This window comes from Rousettus aegyptiacus, unplaced genomic scaffold (assembly GCF_014176215.1).
Source record: "Rousettus aegyptiacus isolate mRouAeg1 unplaced genomic scaffold, mRouAeg1.p scaffold_m13_p_4, whole genome shotgun sequence".
NCBI lineage: Eukaryota > Metazoa > Chordata > Mammalia > Chiroptera > Pteropodidae > Rousettus > Rousettus aegyptiacus.
The window spans coordinates 61510147-61536138 of record NW_023416307.1 but is presented as its reverse complement, the minus strand read 5'-3'; the positions used below and the strand labels follow the sequence as shown (position 1 = coordinate 61536138).

General features: G+C 33.1%; 1 protein-coding gene across 1 annotated transcript in view; it reads right to left on the bottom strand.

Moving 5' to 3' along the window:
• SLC9C1 (solute carrier family 9 member C1) overlaps positions 1–25992 on the bottom strand; it is a 90483-nt gene that overhangs the window by 26466 nt on the left and 38025 nt on the right. Inside the window, exons 10-17 of the mRNA XM_036219503.1 lie at positions 24131–24274; positions 23232–23406; positions 16465–16546; positions 14369–14535; positions 12457–12582; positions 9600–9694; positions 6196–6315; positions 1147–1342 (exon numbers count right to left, since the gene is read on the bottom strand). Coding sequence (XP_036075396.1) covers positions 1147–1342; positions 6196–6315; positions 9600–9694; positions 12457–12582; positions 14369–14535; positions 16465–16546; positions 23232–23406; positions 24131–24274 — 1105 coding nt within the window. The remainder of the gene's footprint in view (positions 1–1146; positions 1343–6195; positions 6316–9599; positions 9695–12456; positions 12583–14368; positions 14536–16464; positions 16547–23231; positions 23407–24130; positions 24275–25992) is intronic.

Here is a 25992-nt window from a genome sequence, read left to right as displayed (position 1 = left end):
GGGCAGTGAGAATGAATCTTGATTTAAGTAGGAGGGAAAGACAAAAACAAAATTCAGTTAAGAGTATCCTCTCAGCTATGAAGTAGAACCAGGTGTCTATAGTCCAGTGCTGTTGTCTTAATTGGGCCTGATTGAACGAAGCTATGGCTATGCATGGCTATGACAGCAGCTTAAACTTGGCAAAGTAGAAAGAATAATAGAGCTAGAGGGATCTTCGTCTATTATTTAGGCCAACCCTGACTTTTTATAGAAGAAAACAATTGAAGTTGGGAGAAGTTCTTTGACCTTGTGAACAGCTAACAGTTTGTGAGAGAAAACTAAATCTAGAGTCAAATCTATAGAATCCCAGCTCAGTGCTCTTTCCACTATAGTACATATCACGTGATTTCAGGGAACTCTTTACTCTTACCTTCACCTTATTACTAACATTAAGCTTAACTATTTTATTTCCTCTTAAATATATGAAATATCCTATGGTCATTATAACTAACTTCGGATTTATTACATACCATGTGATAGATAGAAATCCATCCCCTCCCCAATACCATGGCTCTGCAGCAGTATTTTAATTTTCTAGTAAAAGTTTGAGACTCATTTATTTTGTCCAAATATCAGATATAATTCTCTTATTTAAATCTTCTGGCTAAGACATTCTATATTACAACTCGTTGTTTCATATGACGTAATACTTGATCAATTTGTGAGTTTATATTTTCATTATTTAACGACTACCTTTATATTGGATTTTAAAATCAAATTATGATGCCTTTCCAAGTATGAATGAATATCTATCAATCTACCTATCCACATGTTTATCTATTTAGTATAAAAATAATAAAACCAGCATCTATGTTATTAAGAACATTGCCAATACCTATGAAATTCACTCTGGGTCCCTTTGACAAACACTATTTTAATATTTATTTTTGCAGATATGAAATTAATCATTAAAGTATAGATATGTTCTATTGACTGACCCTAAAAAATCACCTTTAAAAATTAAAATTTGTTTGAGAAGTGGAAGAGAATTTCACACACTCTTTAAAAATGCTGAAAAATAAAGTTAGGAAATCTCCCTTTTAGATATCTCTCACACACACACACACACACACACACACACACACACACACACACACTTTAGATTACCTTAATTAGGGCCTCCAGAATATAAAATGAAAGAAAAAAGTGGTTAGAATGTCTTAATTCATTGTCATAGATATTATTTAACCTGGGTATCCAAGAAATTACTAGAGGGAATATATTCATTAGTATCACAAGGTATCCGATATACTCAAATTCTTCAGTAAATACTATTTTATGGCATTGATGAAGACAGTAATGTCTGTAAAAACAAGAGAGAGAGATCATTTTATGTGCTAAAAAAATTACATTGAATTATTTTCATTATATTCTTAGTTCTGTTCTAATCATCAATAGCTACAGAGCCAAGCTAATTCTGAGAAGTAGCCATCATTAGCTAACACTGTCTAGCATCCTACTTCGTATATTGTCCTTTTAAGTTTCTCTACTAAATCACTTGATGCTGCCTTTCCCTCTTTCTTTCTCACCTTCTTTACCTTTCATTCATTGTTACTTTACCTTTAACATAAATATTTTTATTTATAAGATAGGGACAATTCGAACCGGAAATATTAAAAAAGCAAATGAAGGGAATCCCTTCCAACTTCCAATAATTCTACTTCTCAGAGATGACTACTATTAACAATTTGAATACTGTTCCGTTCCTTTTGTTTTTGCAATCATTATCTATAAACACAAAATGAATTATATCATACATATTGTTCTATAACTTTTTTTTTCTATTTAAAATGTATTATGAGCATTTTTCCTTGTCAAAGCATAAAATCGGGAACAAATCCCAGAAAGCATGGTGGTGGGACAGTATGGGTCCACATTTTATCAAAAAATGTAAATTAATGTATAAGCTTTAAAAAATAGTTTTTATACCAAGTATGCTAGAGAGTGGAATTGTTGATAAAAGAATTTGCTTAATGTATTTTTAATTTTATTTTTTAATTATCCAAATACTATAATAATGTATTTTTATTGTTAAAATACAAATGAAATGATTAATCAATTACTGTTTGAAGATTGGGTGAAATACTAGATCACGTCTCCATTCTCAGAGGTAGATCTATGTTACTTAGAACCTAAAACTTTTACAATTTAGAATCTTATTATAAAAAAAAACAGGTAGAAGTAGATGGGGGAAAAGAAATTTAAATCATTTCTTCAATTAAAAAAATTAATTAATTAAAAAATTCCAAAATAAATAAAATTACGAACACATGTATGAACCTGTCATTAAACTGTGCCACATAGATTAATTAAAAAGGATATGACGGGAATAACTCATAATTTCTTTAAATCTTTAAAGTCAGTGTTAATTTTTTAATCCTGGAATGCTATATTGCTTCTTATTACTATTTTAGCCAGAGGTTTTACTTGGCCACTTGGACCTTCCTGCCATAATGATTTTTATTTTATAAGTCAGTTAGACAATGTGAGTGTTTGGCTACATCCTAAGTATGTTTATCTCAATTATACACTTAGGGACTCAGAAATAATCACGTGGTAAAAATGCTCTAATTCTATGAGATAGACTGTATCAGAAACTATTTATTATCTAGCCTAAAAGCTCCCAGTCTAACTTGAGCACCCTGATAGCGTTTCAAGCTTTTGGTATCAGTATCATTTTAAACGCCATATCCCAAAGTACTAAAAAAGTCAGGGTATTCTCTTTTTCCCAAACATAGTAATTCTGGTAAGGTGGTTAATTGTCCATTTGAAAAAAGATTGAGAGAGTATTTTTTCTATATACTTGTGGTATTGTTGCAATTGTTTCTCAAGGACTCTGGATCTGAGAGCTGACTTAGGTATAGAGAAGGGGTGAGAGCTTGTGATTTTCTTTTGCAGTAGATGATCTCATCCCTTTGGCAACTGGCTTTCTATCTTTAGCAAAGTCAAGTAACACTGTAGTTAACTATTTGTGTATATTGCCCTGTGACATACATTATTTGTTAGCCATCCTCAAGTTTCCTGTTCACAAAATAACATATGTCCACCTTGCCTCTGACATTTAAGTGCTGTCATTTGTCTTCTACCATTCTCAAATAGAGAGACCAACACTAGAGAGATCAATTCTACAGTGGTCTCAGATATCGTCAACCATGTTTTGCAGAAGATATCTATTATCAAGTTTCTCATTGTTGCTTTGGTGAAGGGAGACGTCCTTCAGGTCTTCCCAGGGAACAAGGTCATGTGGCTGGTTCTTCACTCCAACAAATTTTTATCATCTATACTTCATTTACTGTAGATTACTGGCCTGGTCAAGCTTCAAAGAACCATACCAGGACTGTAATAGTACTAACTGCAAGTATCTTTGACAGAATATTGAACCCTAAATCATCATGGATAAGAACATCATGCCAATAAATTCTCCACAATCTGAACTTATGTTGCAACCTTCTGGTCCAATTTCCTTAATTGTTCTACTAGTGTTTACTGGTATTAGTCAGATTCTGTAATTTCTTCAGTTGATAAGTTGTAGTATCTTGAAGTAGGCACTATATTTCCCCTTTCAGCTGTGTTGAGATCTGACCTGAGTATCTTGGAAGCAATGAAAGGTGGTAGAGACTAGCCTTGAAACAAAGATAAGCTTCATCTTGTGATGTCTTGCAGCATCTGAAAGTGATAGGAGGCTATTATTCTTTAGGAGGGGAGAGGCAGCTGCTTCTGTCAGGCCAGAGTGTTGATGAGAATGTGGGGCTTCAACATTAGGTTTATCTACCCAAGTGTTACCACTTCAGATCTCAAGATCCTGATCTTTTCCTATCAGGGCCCTGATATTGATACAGAAGCCCTGTCAATGCTATGCATATTTATTCTTATTTATGCAAGTCTAGCCACATCTCCCTAAATTAGATATACCATATTAATTTTTCTACTGAATTCTGAATAAAGTTCAATTTTTAATTTTAAAAATTATAGACATTTTTACATTTCTCTGTTTAGATACTTTTGGTGATTGAACTTGTTCATGTTTGTGATTTTATCGCTTATGAATTTCAACATTTCAGTAATACTTATAGTCTATACCGAATAATTCAGTAACTAGAGTTTTAGGGATATAAATTTGCTGTTATTTCTGCTGATTCTCTTTTATAGTTATGTGTTTCCTTATGTGTTTGGAGATCTTTGATAGTGACTTCATCCATTGGCAAGAGGACTCAGCTTTGCATGGAATGTTATTCAGCACTTAGTAATAAATGTTAAAAGTTGTTACTTGCTTATGCAGTGCTAGTCCCTAGACTAAGTGCTTCTACATGTAATCTTCATAACAATCCCATGAGGTAAGCAGAGAAGACCCCCACTACCATATTTTAGTACTTACTGTATGTCTGTTACTTTGTCAGGTACTTTGCATATATCAGTTAGTCTCCATATCTGACATAGATATTATTATATCTGTTTTCAAATGAGGAAATCGAGACTTGAAAAGCTCATTCAGATACTAAATGATGGAGACGGGGATTCTAAACCAAATATGCGACTCCAGAATCTGTACTACCTACTTTGAAACGAATGGCATTTTGGATATAGTCTAAAGGATTCATTGACTATCAATTCTGGTTTTTCAAATTTCCCTTTCCTTAAGTTACAACGACAGAAATAATTACTCAGAAACTTGTAGCTTAATTTAGTATTAAAAGCTTTAAAATAGCCTTAGTACAAAACTATCCATTTAATATTTATTGAGTGTGTTAGATTAAAGATAGACACACAATCTCTGATACACCTATTGAAAAGAGAGGTCTATTTCCTCCTCTGGAATCAAAGAAAAAAATAAAGGCATCCACATTGGAAAGGAAAAAGTAAAATTATCTCTATTCATCAATGACATGAAAGTATAAACAGAAAATCCTAAAGAAGTTGCAGAAAACACTGAGAGTTAATAAGTGAATTCAGCAAAGCTTCAGGAAAGAAAATCGACTTAACAAAAATTGGTTGTATTTTTATACAATAGAAATGAAAAATCCAAAAATAAAATTTAAAAAAAATTAATTTTAAATAGCATCAAAAAGAAAAGAAATACTTAGGATTAAATTTAATTGAAGACTTATACACTGAAAATTATAAGGGTTCCTGAAAGAAATGAAAGAAGATCTCGATAAGTGAAAAGACAGCCTATGTTCACAAATTGGAAAGCTTAATATTGTTAAAATAAAAACACTTCCCAAAGCAATCTATAGATTCAATGTAATCCCTGTGAAAACCTCAATGGCATTTTTTTCTCAGAAACGGACAAGCTAATTCAAAATTTTATATAAAATTGCAAGTGACTCTAAATAACTATACCAATCTTCAAAAAAGAAAAGTTGATGGACCCATAATTCCTGATTTCAAAATTGTGGAGCGATTGTAGAAAACAATTTGGTGGTTTCTCAAGAAATTAAACATAAAATTAACATATAATTCAGCAATTCATTCCTAGGTGCATATCCAAAAGATAGAAAGCAGATGTTCAAAAAATACTTGAATACTAATGTTCAAAGCAGCACTGTTCACAATAGCCAAAAGGTAAAAAGAACCCAAGAGCCCATCAGTTGGTGAATGAGTAAACAAAGTATGGTATATTTATACAATGGTATATCCAGGGTAAGAAAAAATAAGGTATTGATACATGCTACACTGCACATAAAAACATTATTCTGAGTAAAAGACACCAGAAACAAAAGGGTACATACTATATGGTTCTTATTATATAAAACATTCAGAATAGGTAAATTTATAGAGACAGAAAGCAGACTAGTGATATGCAGTTGCTGGGGGTATGGGGGAATGGAGAATGACTGCTTAATGGGTACCAGAGTGATAAAACTGTGAAATTTGATAGAGATAATGATTGCCCAACATTGTGTATGTACTAAATAACACTGAATGGTACATTTTAAAATGCTCAATGGTTAATCTTGTTATGTGAAATTTACTCAAACATAAAAAGTTATTATATTATTTCTTTTTCTCCTTAAGTAATTTTTGCATATAAGTAACTTAGTTGTAAACTACTTCAAACTGTTTTGGAAAATATTCAGAATACAAATTTTAAAAGACAAAAAAAAAAGAAGTTTAAATGAATATAATAACATTTCTAGTAAAGTTCAAAGTACTTACCTTGAGGGGACCCCTTTTTCCTTTTTAGTATTATACACCCAATTGAGCAATACTTTTCTAATAAAGCTAAGAAATTTTTTGCTTTCAGAATAAGTCTTTATTGTCTCAAGACTCATATATCTAAAATGAACAAACAAAAAGAAATCTTTGAACATGCTTTAAAATTGGGGGGATATGTATAATGCAATATCTTCGGAAAGCAAGAAGACTATTTTGCCCAGGGGTGACTGGGAATGAGACATTTTCAAGAACGTAGTTGTAGTCACAAAGTTGTAGATACAAGGAGATATATAATTATGAATTTATATTGTAAGGCTCATTTATTAGACAAAGCATGAAAAATTGGAGATATGTAGTTTAAAATAGTAGAGTTCAAGGTTCGGGGAGAGAAACCAAACCACGATTCGTATATTTGAGATTCATATACTTCTGGGTTTTCAGCTGGGTCTCCCATTTTCTGGTGTGGCAATGAACACATTACCTCACTAACCTCTTTGCTCTGTAAAATGATAGTAAAAATGCCTGTGCCAGCTTGGAATAATTAAATGAGAAAGTATATATAAAACATCCAGCCCATTTCACAAGTCCTCCCATTTCTTTACTTTTACCTTCTGGGCAAGTAGTCAATGAATTTACAAGGAAAACAGAAGTGGTAACCTAAGAGTCATGGTGGTTACTTGAAGAAGTCAGTGGTTAATAAAACCCTAAAAGATATTTTGGTGGCACTTGTCCCAAGTTGTCTGTAGGTTTCTGCTGGCTTTTCTATTGAGACAGCTTAGACCAGTGTGCTATGATTTGGTCTTGCTTAGCTAGTTCCCTTGGTTTTATGAGGAGCTTGCCTGCTGCTGACCAGATACTTTCATTGTCTTTGTCCTTGGATCTGAGGTACTACCTTAAAAAGTGGCTTAATGGAAGGTCATTGGTGACTTAAGTTTAAAGGCGGACTTTGTCTTTCCTATTGAAATTTGGACCATTTCTCTGCTATAGGCAAACTGATTAATTGAAACGAATGAAATCATTCAATCCTATGTGATTCAATATAATAACATGGTAATTACATGGAAAATCATGAACGTGTACATGGCTTGATTCATTCCTAATTTTAAAAATATTTATTGAACATCTATTATGCTTGATAAGCGCTAGTGATAAACCATAAACAGATGCTGGCTTCTGCCCTCAAGGATCCAGCAAACTAGTGGAGTAAAACATGCAAATAACAATTATAGTAAAGTGTAGTAAGTATTGCTGCAGAGATCATAAATAAGAGGGCACACTGGACCCATAAGGAGGGGGGTATTTAATATAGACTTAGGGAATCAGAAAACCTTCCTGAAGGAACTTATATCTAAGTTATGATCATATCTCAAGTTCCTACAATCCCTAAAATTCTGTGATATCAAAAAATGTGTGACATTTTACAGCCCAAATTACTAAGTAATTCAGGCCCCTGAATTCTTATTTTATATCAACGTGTCCACTGTTTAGACCTGATCTCGGAAAACAGTACGATCTTTCTAACTGGATAGTAAGAGAGCTTAGATTCAAATACAAGATCTGTAAATTATTAGTCGAATAACCTTGGGTAAATTATTTAATCTCTCTGTGCCTCATTTTCCTAGCCTTTAAAATGACGATAATAATAGCACTTATGTGATAGGACTTTTAGATATAAAATTGGTAATATATGTAAAATGTTTAAAACTGTTTCTGACACAGGCCTGAATAAATAAAAGCTCTCCATTCCAAGTATTATTTCTTAGGTAATTACAGAGGCATGGGTTCTGGTACCTCTTTTAAAACCCCACACTCTTTCTTTCCTTTGACTTTTTCTTTTGCCACAAGACACCCCAACACATGGGGCTACTGATAGCAATGATCGGCAAATGGAAAAATCAACTCCGAGGCAGCCCGGCAAAGAAGGACAGAATACAAATGTCATTAATAGAAAGTTCTTGGGAGTGAGACAGCATTTTTCTAATCTTGATATTCCCCACAGTGCCTGGCATATAGCTTTGTACTTATCACTATTCAATATTTATCTCTTACCTGTATGAATAAAAAGGTAATATAGTACAAAATTTGCCTTCATTATTCACTATGAGCCCTTTCAACCCTTTAATCCCCTTCTCCCACTGTTGGCCTCCTTTTTGTGACCATTTACTTATAGTCATGTGTTGCTTCTGCCTTCATGGAGAATACAAAGAGGAAAAATCAAGGCAATGACCTGAAATGGTCTGTACTGTTTTTTGTTTTGTTTTGTTTTTTACATTAACTTCTCTTGGACAATGGAGTGGTAATGATTTTCAGCATGTCATTTATTCATTCTTTTAAAAACTTCCACTGTACACTGTGTCTGCCTCCTTTAAAATACATATTATATTGTTTTAAATTGATCATGTTTGCCCAGCCCTCTTCCCCAACTCCCCTAACACCACTTAAATCCCCTAAGTGTTTGAAGGGCCTGGAGCAAGAGGGAAAATTAGAGGCCCTTGTATCATACATGAAATGTTTAAATATTATTAATCAATAAACCAACATTTTAAATGATAGCTTATCTTCCTATCTTGACAAATAGGCCATAATGATTTGCATGGGTAGGCTTGAAAATCTGTATTTTAACTGCAGTGAGAACATGCTCTAGTGCCTGGCTGTTTTTCTCTTCCCCTTCATGGCTTTATCTCTCTCTGTAATACAAGTGGTTCATGTGAGTAGACACCAAGCTGACACATCTCTTAGGTTTTGAGGTGTGTACACCAAAGCTCAGTTCATTTGTGAGTTGATGGCCCAGGGGAAAGGGTCCTAAAAGACCCTAGAAATGAATTTAGGATTATTTGAGCAGGGAATTGTATTATCTTTCATACCAGGAGTGTGAAACAGAACAAGAAAGCACTTCTGGGCTTTGTGTCCTTCATCCTTCTACAAGGGATGATCCAAGGGTACTCCCTAATACCCTGACTTTGAGGAACTCATTGTTTTCTGTAGAGACTTAAATCTAAAGAAATCATTACAAGTGTATGCTATGTATTAAGAGAGGATGTGTTTTGAGAAGATGGGCCTGGAGGGATTAAGAAAGTCTTTGACCTTAGTGAGAGATTTAAATAGTCTTAAAAAAAAAAAAAAAAGAGCAGTTTACTACAGTTTAGCTTTGAGAGGCAAAAAGACCACTTCATACAGGATCAGCTTATTCAAATGTATAGAGGTGTGAACAAGTAGAGCAAGTTAAGAAAACTAAAAGTAGGTGATTTGGGCTGATTGTGAGGTGTAGAGCAGATAGTGGCATGCATACATAATACTGAATGATCCCAAATTACCAGACAAAAGCAAGAAAAATAACTTGCACAATTTCCTAAATGCAGTAGTAGCTTAGGAGGATGGATGCTTTCTCTTGACAATATACTTACCCTCCCTTCTCACCAAAGCTTCCTGCTGCACCTACCAGCATCTGGACTGCACTCTGGGACAGAGTCTCAGATCTGTATTGTCTCTGGTAGCTTGCCTAAAAGAAATGTTAATTTAAGTCAAATCATTATATAGCATGAATAACAATGGCAACTTATTTTTCTCCCTATGGCAAAATAATCTGTGATAAAGAAGTCAAAATCACCAAATATTCTAATATCTTTATAAAAAGAATCTCTCTCTAAAGTCCAGGCCATGAGATCAGTATAGAAGGTAGGTCTGAGCTCTAGGTAGAACCCAACTGGTTCTGTAGGAACTAGGATCCTGCTAGATGTTAATCACATTTTCAAAAATATGTGGAGTTCTGTGAACAAATAAGTGTTGGAACGGCTATAAGCTTCCTTCCCACCTTAAAACTTCATAGTGCATTTTAGAATATTAAAGGGTTTGAGAAATCCCACAGTGAGGTGTCCTGGTTTACATCTTTAATTCCACTTTCCCAGATATTTTGAGAACAGAACTCTGTTGTCTTCAGTCTACTATTAGCATTAAATTGATTGCTTGTGTCATGCAGAACAAAGCTATTCATTGATTCAGTCCATATACTGAGAGCTCAGTCTGCTTCAGGTACTATGTGTTATGCTGGGGAAACCATAGTCTGACATGCTTTCCCCCGGATTTAGTGTGCTGAACATCGTTGAGAATCATTGTATTGAAAAACTTCCAAAATTGAAATGTATGATATAACTAAAGATTCCTGGGTTCCATAAAATATATTCTGTCCACACAATAATTTATGGATATTAAAACATGGTTTTACTTGGGGTATACTAGAAAGAGGTAGAACTAAATATGAGGATGGGGGAACATAAGGCTATTTGTTTTAATGATAGCAATTCATTAGAGTATCATTTTTCTCCTTAAACTTAATTAAAATCTTATGAGATTTAAATATGTTCTGTATCCTCAGAGATAAATACTGTAGCTTATGAAAAAAAAAAGGAAGCTGAAAATAATATGAAAATCATGAAACACTGGCAACACAGATGACAAAGCAGTTAGTTACTAGAAAAATGTTAATTTTTAAATGATCATTTACACCGAAATGTAAGCAGAATTTAGAGTATGGTTGATTGCTAAAATTAACTGCCATTCATTGAGTTCTTTACTATAGAGAACTCAATATATATGTTTTACACGTATATACATGTTTTACATAAAATTATTTAATTCTTGCAACAACTTTATGAGGGAGTATTCTAATCTGTATTTTATAAATGAGAAAGCTGAGGCTCAAAGATTTAAGTAGTTTTCCCAAGATCATATCAGAAACTCAGTTTTCTCTGAATATAAAGACTGTCTCCATTTGCCACATATGGTATGCTGCCTCTCCTGTACCATGTCTTGCCATGATGTGCTTCCTTTTCTAATGAACCAGAGTAGAGAAGATGTTGCCCCAGTTAATAAGAACTGGCTGAGATTTAAATAAAAATTTTTGAAGCTTTGGAAACTATAATAGAATAATTAACATTAATATTAAGGCTCAGATTACAGAAACCAAATCAACTGAGATTAACATGAAAATATGCCCAGAACGAAGGACGAAACAATATGAGGGGAGATGAACACCTGGAGCACAGAGCAGAGAGATCCAGCCTATCATGGAAAAACCGGGTTTCCTGATTAAGAACCACACATGGCACAAAATCGACAAAGATATAAAAACAAACATTTAAGGCAAGAAATCAAAAAGGTACATGGAGTGTATATTGTAAAAATTTGGAATATCACAACTGGAAAGAATCTAAGAGGTTATTCGGTTAGCATAAGTTTCCTTTTTTACAGATAGGAGAAAAAAGACTAAAAAGATTAAGTTCCGATTCATACATCATAGTAATAATGAGAGCAAGACTCAAAATATAGTCTTCTATATTTTCGTGAAATAAATTAAAAATCTGGTCTCAAAGACATGATCTCATAAAATCTGCTGGTGGAACAAAGCACCATACGGGCATAAGTTCATCCTTCATGGCATTACCTCAATTGCATAAAAAGTTATTTAGGTCCTTCAAAAAGCTGCCTTTGCTAGGACTACTACTGAAGAGAGAACAATCATACCCAATAGATCTTCCATTTTCCAAGTTAGACTGAGAAAGTAGAATGTCCGGTATTCTGTGTGGCTGAGAAATGCACTACAGTTCCATGTGCAATGAGGAAGGCCCAACACAAACATTTGGAGAGGATGAGTCATGGCAACTAGTCAAGATCCTGGCCTGGACAGAAAATGTTAACTAGGCTATTAGCACTTAACCACAGAGTCCTGTATGTTGCTATGTTATAGAATTTCTCTAATTTTCACCCAAGATAAAAATCATACTACCCCTCTACCTGCAGTTATTAATGAATTTGGTGGTATGCTTTCATAAAAAACTGGCTTGAACCCAGAGATAGACAGTGTCATGGAACTGATTGCATAATATATCTGAAGGTTAAACTCAGCTGTAATTCCTGCCATCGGGATCTGCGAAATTATGAATTCTTCACCATGAAACACCTTTTGCTTACACTAATTCAAGTGGATTCTTTTTATCTTTTTCTTTTTCTTCTTTTTCTTTTTCTTCTTTTTCTTTTTTTCTTTTTCTTTTTTTCTTTTTCTTTCTTTTCTCTCTCTCTCTCTCTCTCTTTCTTTCTTTCCTTCTTTCTTTTTTTGCAGTCAAGCAGATTCCTAATCCCCTTTGCCTTAAACAATCTATTAAGTTATGAAGGTGAGCATAATCAAGATGTCTTAAGTAAGAAAGAAAGTTTTTGGTATAATTTTAGGTCAGAAATAATTTCAAAAGTGTAAAATAAAGTACTAACTATCTGTGCTGACAAGAGACGCCTGTTGGCCAGCTCCATGGCATCTGTGTTAAGGGTCCCATCCACTTCCTTGTTACAGTTTGGACAGATCACCTTTTGATGTTCTGTTGTTTCTCCTTGACTCAACTAAGTAAAACACAGATTAAAAACAAGAAATAATGTATGAATATATACATATCATTAATAAACCTCAAGAAACTCAAGTATCAGTTTGGCTTGAAAAACTATAGAAAATTTGCTAGATACAGAAAAATGTTTGCACAGTTATTTAGAACATAAAGTAACTGCCAGTTTTGAGGGAAAGGAGTTATAGCATATCTTTACCTTTACATGATATTGTTAACAGTTTATAAACTCTACCACTTATAGGGTTACACTTTAAACCGGTGGTTTTGAAAGTGTAGTCTCCCAGTAGCATCAGCATCACCAAGAATTATTAGAAACACATATTCTCAGATCCCTTCACAGACCTACTGAAACAGAAACTATGGGGCATGGGACATAAATCCATGCTTTTACAAACGCATTCCATGGTTTTTCTGCAGCTGATGTTTGACCATTACTTTAATCACTTAAGGTAGAATAGAAAGTGAACATAGCACTAGATGAGAATATGGATAACCTCATTTTACAGATGAGGAAAGTTGAAACTTAGAGAAAATAAAAGATTAGCTCAAGATCACAAGGTTATTTATTAAGTGACAAAGCTAGGATATGAACCAGAATTTTTTGAGTCCAAGGCTAGTACTCTACCTGTAACATTGTACTATCTTTTATGTCTGCATTATAAAGAAGAAAAATCAATTGTTGATCATTTTCCTCCTGAAACAGGTCAAAAGAGGTGGCCTCAGCTCTGACTTTGCATTAGAATCATCCGGGTAAATGGATCAACAATAAATATTCCTGGAACTCTCCTCGGGACACTTGCATCGGAATCCCCTGGGTAAAGCTAGGAAATCCATCTATATTTTTAATAAGCTTTCGAGATGATTCTTATGCATCCCATTTAGCAAAAGACCACCATCAGCTATAATTTTAGGTCAGAAATAATTTCTGACCTAATAGCTCAGTGCTTGCCTTATCTAGAAATCCTGGCAGTATTCCTACAGGCAGAGGGATTAGTTCTGAGCCCCCATCTGGTTTGTGGATATGAAACAGATTTGGGGGAATTCTATTCTATAAATACCAACTATCTTATGTCAATACACCTAGAAGTTGGCCCCTCATATCGTATTATGCAGAAAAACATTGCAATGAAAACTGGACATGACAAAAGAGATGGTAAAGCATCCATAGAACTGAGAAGGTCCCAGAATAACTTTTATTATTTCTCTTTATGACAATCATGACTGACAGATGGGTTATATAATCTTAAGTGAACAAATCTGACCAAGGAGATTTTAAAGCATATCTCATAAGGAAGAGGTGACATCTAACTATATCTAAACATATGATGTTGGCTTTGAATTCTATTTTATTCGAAGAAATTAATATTAACCATAAGCTAGGGGCTAGCAAGTGTTTGTCATATAATAGCCTAAATAAATGCTGAATAAATGTTAAACAAAAGTGCCTGTCCACCCAAGATCTAGTAAAAAACTGGCCGTTTTCTAAGGCTCCCTTCTCCTCGTTATGACAGCTTTTAAAGGCAGCTCAAATACACTGCTCCTTCTTTTGAATTTATAACATGTGTTTTCTATATACTCAAAGAAATTACCACTTCTACTTTGCTCCATAGGGATCACAAAATTCCCTAAAATCCCCTCCTTACCATTGCGGTAAATAAGGAGTTACCAATACAACTGCTCTGTCAATTATAGGTATTTAATATTTAATCACAATTTCTAACATTTACACTTATTTAAGGGCAATTGTATGTACTTTGAAAGAATAAACAAAATATATTACTTACTGCATATGGGTTTTGAAGTTTAATTGCTTTCTCAACCATACTCCAATCTGCATTAGCAAGATCTTTGTCAAATTTGAGTGCAGAGGCTATAGATTTGGTTATTTCTTGAAAGTGTTGAAATGTATAATAAAGTGATTTATATTTTGTTGATGTTACATCATGAAGTCCTTTGATACAAAGAGCACATTTTATAAATAGCAGGAACAATTTTGTTTGTTTTAATCTGAATTATGAAACTCCCTTTTGTTCTTATTGTATTAAGTATTTTTTAGAAGTTAGACTCAATATAAATTGTTTAATAATGGGAACACTAACAATTTCAAAAATTTCCACTTTCATACTCCTCACAAAATCTGATGTATATAATAATAATAATAATAATAATAATAATAAAGTATCAAGTGCTTAGTATATGCTGAGAAAGCCCATCTCAGCACTTCGCATGTAATAAGTCTTTTGATCATTCTGACCACTTTTGAGGTAAGTCCCTTTACCCAGTTCAATCAATGAGAAGACAGAGGAACCAAGATGTAATGATTAATTTATGGGTCAACTTGACTCTACCACAGGGTGCCCAGATGTTTGGCTAAATATTATATGGGTGTGTTTCTGGATAAGAATGTTCAAACTAGTAGACTGAGTAGAGCAGATTTCCTTCCTCAATGTGGGCAAGCCTCATCCAATCTGCTGGAGGCCTGAATAGAATAAAAGGCCGAGAAAAGGAAATTCACTCTCTCTGCCTACTGGTCTTCAAGTTGGGACATTGGTCCTCCCTTGATTTCAGATATGAATTGGAACTTACACCTTTGCCTTTCCTGGTTCTCAGGACTTTGGACTACATATATATCTCCTATGGTATGGATATAGATATGCGCAGATACACACATGTGTGTGCGTATATATGTGTATATATATGTATATATACATATATATCCTACCTACATATATGATCACGTATATATGACATACATGTATTTATTCCAGATATGTATCTCCAGACCTCATTAAGATTTGAAGGACTTTCCTATGAACCATAGAAGCTTCTCTGAAAAGCAATAATGTTCCATGAGCAAATGTTCACTGATCTCAGTGCAAGTACACAGATGCTCCACAATAAGAATTTTAGATTTATTTAGCTCTAAGGAGAAGATATAATACTCTTTGCAAAATTTTACCTCTTTAATTTGTGCTTCCCATTTTACTATGCTAAGGCTCAAAGAATTTTTTAAAAAGATAACAAAAAGAACTTTGTTGCAACAATGAAGAAAGGAGGAATACTGGGTAGTGCAATATAATCCAAAAAGGTGAAATTTCAAATTGATAAAAAATGTCATTAGAGTGAAAATTCTGTATGTAATAGAAAGGGTGATAAAGCACTTATGAATATAATGGATTAAACACATTAGGGCAATTTGTTTCTAGTTCCTTAACTACTATCACTTAGTTGTGTGACCTTGGGCAAGAACTTTGAACTCTTTAGATCTCGGTTTCTCAATTGTTAAAAAGTAAAGGATTAAAAGAGGCATACTGCATTATGCAAACCTCCTCCTAAAACTGCTCTTTCTGCTTCTACTCTCCATATACCCCACCACCTCCCAGTTATCCACAGAACTAGAGGTCTTTTGAAGACCTCGATCATATAGTAATTTCACTTATAGCTTCTTCAGTGACCCGCCACCTGCTGTGTTCTCTATTTTATTTATATTGGTTTGTTTACTTTGATGTACACATGACTCTCTGATATTACCTTATTTGACTCATTTATTGACTGTTTATCTCTCTCCAATGTAAGTTCCATCAACTCAGAAATTTTGTCTGTCTTCATAATGCATCACGATCAGTTAAAACGGTGCTTGGCATACAGTAGGCTCTTAATAAAAGTTTATCAAATAATTGAATAAACCTACTATATTATTTTATTTAATGAGCTTATTAGCCTAAACCAATCATATGACTTTGCATAGGGTTCCATTTTCTGCTTCAATTAGACATTGTTAACTTGTATTTATACAGCTTCTTTCTTAATTTTTAGCAATGTTTAGCCTATTTAGAATATTTTTTCCTCTCCAAGGAGAACTGTAATTAGTAGGGCTTACCTAGTTTACTAACTGCCACTGGCAAAATAACTCTGCTAACCATCAGAGTAACTACGCAGACTGCCACTCCATGAAACAATACCTAGAATTGAAAAAAATACAAAGTAAGTATTCATGGCAATTTTATATATCTTCTATATTTATCAATATAAATTAAGCTAAATTGTACTACGTCAATGGGTGCTCATAGCAGAAGAGAATTTGGATATCAGACATGATGAAAGTACTCTGAGGAATCTCTATCTTCCTGCATATATTTTCATGCATATATCAAGCAAATATTTTCATCCATACTTTTGGAACCGAACCAAAAACCAGGACACATCGTTTGACAAATAAATATATACAGACATTGAAAAAAATTTTCTTGTTCTTAAATTTCATTCTTGCATTTTTGGGGCCCTGGGAATATGCCTGTATATTATCAATTCTTATTCACTATACACACCCCCATGTGCATAGCTACACAACTAGTTCTCTGCTCAACATTACCAGTACATCTGTGCCAGATAATTCTCCTCTCCTAGGAAAAGAGAACAATTCAGAGGCTTTGATATGTTTGCTCTATCTCATACTTCATCACTCCACCATTTCTTCATTTTCAGCAAGGAGGAACAATCAATGTCTTTCTCTTATACCCCAAGTTGGTCTTCACGGATGAGTGTAGCAATGCTCTTCAGTCTGAGACCACACAATTCTGTTGATTTATGGAATTCTGACTTCCAGAATTTATGTTAAACAGCTAGTCCTCTGTTTACTGGCCACAGATGTAGGGTTAGGAACAGAACATGAAACCACACAAGAAACTCTCAAAGTTGCACATTAGAATCATTTGAGAAACTTTAAATATCGGTGCTCAAGATTTCCCACTAAATATTCTGATTCGTTTCTTTAAGCATGCAGCCCAAACACTGGTAATTAGAAAAAATGAGATATAATCTATGTACATCGAAATGTACTTGGGTATCATTTCATAAATTCTGACAGTGCATACATCCACATAACCCTCAATCCTGTCCTGATGTAGAATATTCTCATATGCCCCAAATTTCTCTGATGCCCCTTCCCAATCAATCCCCTACCTTCTGAGAGGCAACTACTGTTCTAATTTCTATTTCTATACATAAGAATTGCCAATTGAAAAATATTTATATAAAATTGAATATTATGTCTCTCATTGTAGTCTTAATCTATATTTCCCTAAAGTAATGATGTCGAGCATTTTTAATGTGCTTAGTGGTATACATTTTTCTTTCTGAAGCATCTGTTCAACTCTTTTTCCTACTTCAAAAGCTGAGTTGTTTTTCTTTTATTATAAAATTGTTGAAAAATATGTTCTAGATAGAAGGGAATTGTCAGATATAGATATTGGATATTTTCTCCCAGTTTGTGACTTATCTATCCATTTCTATAAAACTATATCATTTGACGGCCAATGTTTTTAATGTTAATAAGCTTCAATTATTATTTTTTGTGCTCTAAGAAACTTTTTTTGTTGTTTCAAGGTCACAAAGGTATTTTCTTACTTTTTCTTTCAGAACTTTTAGAGTTTTTGATTTATATTTAAAATCAAAAAGTCTGTATGATCTATCACAAATCAGTTTTATGTATGGTGTGAAGTAAAAATAATTGTTTCATTTATTCATATTTTTCTAAATGAATATCCAATCGTTTAGCACTATTTGTCAAAAAGACTATTCTTTCCCCCTTCAAACTGCTTTGGCATCTTTGTCAAAAGTCAATTGTATAAATCTGAGTCCTTTTTGGACAATTTATTATATTCCATCTATCTATTTTTATTCCAATATCTTGCCAACTTAATTACTTTATTTTTATAATAAGTCCTTGTATCAGATAATATAAATACTCCAACTGTGTTCCTCTTTTTCAAAACTATTATGACTATTCTAGGTCATTTACATTTCTATGTAATTTTAGATTCAGCTTATTTATTTTTAAAACAAATCTGCTGAGATTGGATTGTGTGAATATAGTGACATGTTAATAATCTTAAGTCTTCTAATTCATGAATATGGCATATCTCCATTTATTTGAGTTTTTCAATTTTTTTTCAAACAATGTCTTGTAGTTTTCAGTGTACAAGTCCTATACAATGTGGAAAGGGGCCTCCAAGATGGCTGCCAAATATATCTACTACCTGATATTTAGGTCTATGTGTTATCACCTCCTCTTGAGTGTGGATTGAACTTATTGACTGACTTCTAGTGAATATTTAATGCGTCCAAAGTAATGGGAAGTTACTTCCAAATTAGGTTATAAAAAGACTATGGCTTCTTTCATGGGTACTTGTTCTTTCTGACTCTCTTACTTGCCCATTCTAAGAGAAGTTAGCTACCATAATGTTAGCTGACCTATGGAAATGCTCAAGTGGCAAGGGACTGAGGAAGGCTTCTGGCCAAGAACCAGCAAGAAATGAAGGGCTTTAGTTCAATTGTCTGGAAGGAAGTGAATCCTGTCAACAATCAGGCAAGTGAGTTTTGATGGCTGTGCCACCAGTTTATGCTTACATGAAAGTTTATGAGAGAAAATGAATCAGAGACACCCAGCTAATCTGTACCCAGATACCACAACAAGTTTGGTTAACATCTTTCTCCTCGCATAAAGTTTTCTTGTGATAAAAACTTTTAAGACCTAATCTCTTAGCAACTTTCAGATGTACAGTACAGTATTGTTAACTATAGTTACCATGTTGTATATTACATATCCAGAACTTATTTATTTTCCAACTGGAAGTTTGTACTTTTTGACCTCCTTCACCCATTTTCTCTACTTCTCACCTCTGACTAATATATTTTCTGTTTCCATGACTTTAGTTTTTTTTTTCTTTTTTTGATTCTTAATATTTTTTAAATGTTAAACTAATATTTTTGGACACATTTTTGGATAAAACCTACTCGATAATAATATATGATTCATTTATATATTTTAAAATTTGTTGGCTAAATACTTTTAAAATTTGCATCGCGTATAATCAGTAATTTTTTTGTAATATCTTTGTTAGTGTTTGGTATCAGAGTGAGCTGGCCACATAAAGTCAGAAAGTGTTCCATCCTTTTCTATTTTATAGAAGAGGTTGTGTAAATTTGGGTTATTTATTCCTTAAATGTTTGGTATAATTTGCAAATTAAACCATCCGGGTTTCTAGTTTTTTCTGTGAGAACATTTTAATTTGTAGATCTAAATTCTTTAACAGATATAGAGCTATTCAGATTTTTAATTTCCTCTTGTGTTAGTTTGGGTAAGTTCTATTTTTTGAGGAGTTTAACTATTTCATCTAAGGTGTCGGGTTTTTTTTTTTACATTAAGTTACATATAATTTCTACTTATTATTCTTTAATAACTGGATAATTTGTAGACACATTGTTCTTTTTATTACTGATATTGGTAACTTGTTTTCTATCTTGTTCTGTCTGTTTCTCTCTCATTTTTTTTAAGCTTAACATTTTGAGATAATTCACATGCAGTTTGAAGAAATATAATAGAGAGATTCTATGTAACATTTACCCAGTTGTTCCCAATGGTAACATTTTCCAAAGCCATAGTAGAATATGACAACCAGGATATTGACATTGACACAGTCAAAACATAGAAGAGTTCCATTATCATAAGGATTCCTCATGTTGCCTTTCACATTCACTTCCTTCTTGTCCTCACTCCTCTTTTCTGCTGGCAACCACTCACCTGTTCATCATTTCTAAAATTTTGTCACTTAAAAATGTTATATAATTGGCTGTGAGAGGCAGCTTCTTTACTGTTCTCAGTCCACTACTCGACACCCAGGGTCCTGACTTGTGGTTGCTCTTATGTGCAGATCCTGTGCTCAGAAGTGCTGGTGTTTAGTTTGGGTGTTTTTTGTTGAGTTTTAGGTGTTCGGCTTATTGTTATTTCAAGGGGAGAGATCCAGGGATGTCTTTGACTCTGTTATGCTTTTAAAGTTTTGATTTTTATGAAGAATAATTTTTCTAATACATCATGCTTTCGGTGTCAAATCTAAGAAATATTTGCCTTATGCTAAATCTATAGATTTTATACTTTTTAAAAAATATTTTTTTTGTTTTACATTTCATATTTAATTCCATGGTCCATTTTAAATTAAATTTTGTGAGTGACATGAGACTTAGGTCAAGGTTAATTTTTTTTTTTTTTTTTTGCTTTTTATTCTTCAGCATCATTTGTTAATAAGACTATCTGTCCTCTATTGAATTGTTTTTGTATCTTTATAAGAAAATCAGTTGGGAATATTTATGTGGATATATCTCTGGGTGTTTAAAAATCTGTTCCATGTGTCTTTCTCTCTACCAATACTACACAGTCTCCATTACTGTAATAATGTTGTAAAATCAGGTATACTAATTCTTCCCAGTTTATTCTTCTTTTTAAAAATTGTTTTATTTTAGTTTCCTTGCCTTTTTATTTCTTGAACAATTGCATGTGGTAAGTATCTTTAATTTTTGTTTCTTTATTACTAAGGCATAATCTTTGGGGGGCCATAACCTATGTGATGTTCATGGGGTTATACTGTACCTAGTCAGAACTCCAATATCTCTCAGTAATGTATGGCCTTAGAATGTTTATTCAGCACAAATCTCCCTAATGGCTCCTTTCTGCCAATTCTCCTCTCATGTTCTATTTGTGCAAATTAGCACTGGACTAATAACATAAATGGATCCCATGCAGATTTCCAGTGCTTCTTCTTTTCATAATTCTTCCCTCCTTTTCACCTCTCCCCACAAATCAAGCTGCTTCAGTAGCCCTGACTCTAACTATTTTTTATACTTAGTGAGACTACTGTTCTCTGTTTAGCATCCACATCTTTATGCCATAATTTGTAAGAAAGCCAGAGTGGAAGTGAACTCTCCTAATGTGTTTATTTTTCTCTAAAGGATCTAACTATGCACATCCTTGTGCAATACTTGAAATTAGTTGCTTTGTATATTTTAACCCGTTTTATATATTTATTTACTATTGGAAGTCTAATATAATTATTCATTATGGCCAGGGCCAGAATTCCAGACACTGGTAATTTTTTAAAATTCCTGAAACATTTTATTTATTTATTTATTTATTTATTTATTGTTTTTATTTATTTATTGTTTTTATTCATTTATTTTTTTCCTGAAGCATTTTAAAGTCCCTTCAAGGTTCAGGATCATTAAGTTAGTTAAATACAGTTTAATAGTAATAAGAGCCGGCATTTATATAGTAAGCATATAGTACAACATATCACACTCATTTAATCCTCACTACAATTCTATGAAATAAACAGATATTTCAATTATACAGATGGGAAATGGAGGCACTACAATTTACCCAACGTCATTTAATTTATGACTAGTAGAGACAAGATTCAGTTAATATTTTTGGCATTTTACTCTGGTATCTCAATGAAAGTATTCATACGTGTACTCTAAGGTTCAGCCAAATTAAAGTAAGAAAGGAGTGCTACTTTCTTCTCAACTAGTTACTACTAGTGAGGACATTTTACTGAAAGATTTTATTCACTAAGGTTTTATTTCAAAGCAGGTCTATGTGGCATCATTATCATCATTATCACTATAGCTTATATTTATTATATATTTGGTATATGCTAAACAATATATTATCAATTTCTCATAATAACCCTTTGAGATAGTGACATGCTAAAGCTGACTCTTACCAGTTTGTGAGAGCTGATTATTAAATTTGGGGGAAGGTTATGAGCTGATTCATGTTCTGTTGGTGAGAGTGATCACACAAAGAAATGAATAAATATCACACATTTGGGCTTCCTCTCCATTTGCTAAAGTTACCTGTCAAACATTTACTAGCAAACCATTGGGATTATTATTAAGTCCATTTTTGGAGTGAAGAAACTGTCATATGGAGTGGAGGTAGGAATTAAATAACTCACTAATGGTCACATAGCAAATAGCAGCCAACTAAAAATTTCAGAACCCAGATTCATGTGCAATGTTCACCATTACACTGGTCAGAATGAATGGTGATGACATTAATCTTGGTTATTCGAGCAGGTAGAAATAGGTTAAAAAGAAGAGGGAGGTCATGTTATATTAGATAATTTTGATTTTAAAAGCTGTGTTTGACTATTTCATTTTTTAATGTTTGGACTATTATTTTAGTTAGACTTGTAACAATTACCTTGCTGTTCTTTCCTTTACACTTGAAATTTATGATAAATAAAATGGAAGTGTTAGATGAGCAGTGATGTCTGCATAAAAAGTTCTTACAAATCTCTTTATCTTACCTTGAGATGAAGCAGAGGGAGATGTCCATTATGTTCTGTTAGGTAGAGTTTGGTAGTTTTAGAGTAAATTAAAATTAATTTAATTAAAATGTTTTGATTAATAGCATTACTAAACATAGCTCCATAAAGTTATAGAAGAAAATGGAGCCAATCGTAAGTAGGTTTCAGCTTTACTTGAGTGGGTATTAGGAATAAATAAAAATAAAAAACATTTATTGAGTGCATACTTTGTCAGGTACTATTTTAAAAGATTTTTAAATTTTAATTCCTTCAACTTTTATAATAAACCTATATTTAGGAGTGCGAAGAAAGGATTTAGGGTTCCTGAAGCTAGAATGGGGAAGAGGAAATTGTCAGTTGTTCCACCTCTCCCCAGTCATGCCATCATAGCTAAATCACTCCCACAGTCCAAGTAGGGTTGAGCTATCTCACTACAAAAGTATATTTTAGTACACAGCAAGTTTTTATAAAATACTAAAATAAAAAAAAAATCTCTCTTTACTTGTGATTTTTCCTTCTCAGATCCAAGAGAATGGTCAGAGTAAGCAAACAGAAGGGCTATGTTTATATTAGGCACCCCTCTTATTTCACTCCAGACCATTATAAACGCCCAGCGCCAGCTGAACCCATCACCAAGCCGGGACAAAAGAGGGCTCATTAGTAGAAAGACCAGAAGTCTAAAAGACAAAACAAATTTTGAAAAGTTATTCTTGTCATAGAAATTTATTTACATGTCATCCTATTCTATTCCTTCCAATCTATTCCCTGTGGAATTGCCAACTCTCAGACAAATGAATCATCTTTCACTTTTGGCACAGCACCAAAGGAAGGCAGAGGAACATTCTATAGAGAGACATGCCAAGAGAATGGCATTAATAGTCTCTTTGTTTCTTCCTGTTGGGTGAGTAGTAAGATAATTCTACATCATCCCTTTGAGTGGTGCTTCTTCAAGCAGAAGAGAAAAAGAGCGATATTTTGTAGATGTATATTCTATTCTGGATCACAATCAGAAATAAAAGCAAATTTAATAAGAGGTAAGAGGGGAAAAGTCTTTCCTTTTTTTTTTTTTTTTGTACATTTAAAGTTTTGCTGCGTCTGTGCAATTAGTCAATTCATTTTTATTTCCTCTTTTAGCCACATATCATTCTTACATTTTATACTAATTGTATCTGATAATTGGGGACTAATTCGAATTTTCAAAAATTTTCCAAAGGGCTTGCATTACTTTGGAATGCAGTTAAAAACTGAAAAAAAATACTTAGCACTAATTTGCTGATGATTCCTTGGAAAGTTTAAAAGTCACATTTTCATTCCAAGGAATAAAAATTTCTACTATTTAAAAGAATATCTTCATGTTTATTCAGTATCCTATAAATACAAAAATTTAAATGGTGTTCTTACCTTAAAACAATAAGTGTAAAGTATACACTTAATGAATAATATATATCAGAAAATGATATATGTAAATACATAGGTGCAGGAATTAAAAATCCGATGAAAGTAAACACCATAAGAAAAGCAACAAATGATAGACAATTCCAGAATCTGCATTTTCAGAAAAAAATTAAATATAGTTATAGTTAATTAATCTATGAATGAGGCATTGTACTAGGCATTACTAAGAAAGTAAAGATGAATAAACTATGTATCAACACTGAGGAGAAAGGAGCACTATGGCAAATAAACAAATAATTGTAAAGCGATTTTAACCAGTTTACAATGAATGCAAATCAGCGTCTTTCTTTTTGGATTGACTTTGAAAGACATATTTAGGTTATAGTTATGCTATTTGACAGAACTCCTTCAGGCATCACGGTTCACAGAGCTTAAAAATACTTAATTGTGAAGCCCTTTTACCATTAGGAAAGGTTCAAGTTGACTTTTAAAGGAAATACTGAACTACTAGTTTGATTTACATAGTGATAGAATGAAGCCTTTGCCTAAAATCTAGCAAGCACTTAGAAGATATGAAGGAATCTTTTATTCACATGAATGCTCTTTGTAGACTCTCTGGGATTTGTGAAGATGTGCTTATTTAAGTGCTCCAGAGCCTAGGAAAACTGCATCATTCTTAAAGCTCATGTTCTCATCAGCTATATGCAAAGCAGTTTGAAAAATCACACTCAAATACCAATATTGGTCATATTTGGGTGTTGGGACCATATGAAACTATTTAAAACTTACTTCTTTTATATAGTTCATGTCGTTAATGTCAACTATTATATTTGTAATAAAATAAATTGAAAAGATTAAAAAGGTACTTAAACACAATTTTATAAAAGGAAAGTAGCTTGGTTTTACCCATATGGTGCCAGACTCTGTCCATGAAACCCTTTAAAGACAATTTTTGTCTCTTCTTCGGGAATACTGCTTTTTGCTTAAAAACAAATTTAATACTAAAAGCAAATCTTTCTCAGTTACATTAAGAAGAAATCTTTGTTTCTGAACTATATTTAAGAGGTACAAATACCTAGGCACTATCAGAGAAACATTCATATAAAACAATCTAGCTTAGGAAATATTAAGTCAAATCACTCAAAATATTTTTTTCTATTACTGAACTTAATCACTCTAGGCTGTGAGCTATCATTCCTTTTTTGTGTATGTATGGACATACTTTAAATTCTGTTACCTTCTGAATTTAAATATTGCATCCAACATTAACTTGGAGGAAAACACACTAAGATATATTTTATGATGGTTGCGTATCCTTTGTATTTTTATCGTTCTTTGACTTCCCCATCAAAAGCAAATTTAATTGTTGTACCAAATACAATAGGCATCCCCTGCTCCCTGAAAAATTCCTCAAAGAATTATACCCACCTACTCATACAATTAAGAAATCACTTGTAAACATTGAGTAGAATATTTCATTCAAGTGAATGGTGAATATGAACCACTATCATATTTTGCTATTCATTCAACGATTATGATTTTAAAATTCTCCTGAACATTGTGGAAAAAAGCCACCAAATACCAAATATTATAGTCTTATTAATTAGCACAAAAAGTAATCAAATCAATTAAGCCACAAATATTAAGAAGCTATCAAGACCTTTTATGTGTGGTAGGAACTGAGAGAAATCTGAGGAGAAAAGCAGATTCTCTAAGAAAAATAAGTCTCCATCAAATTTATAGTTTGTGAGCCAAACAACCAAGCTCCAAAACCATCTAATAGATGTGTGCATGTACTCATGTGTTGTGTGTGTGTGTGTGTGTGTGTGTGTGTGCATGCGTGCACACAGTAAGTCAGGCTAACAGAA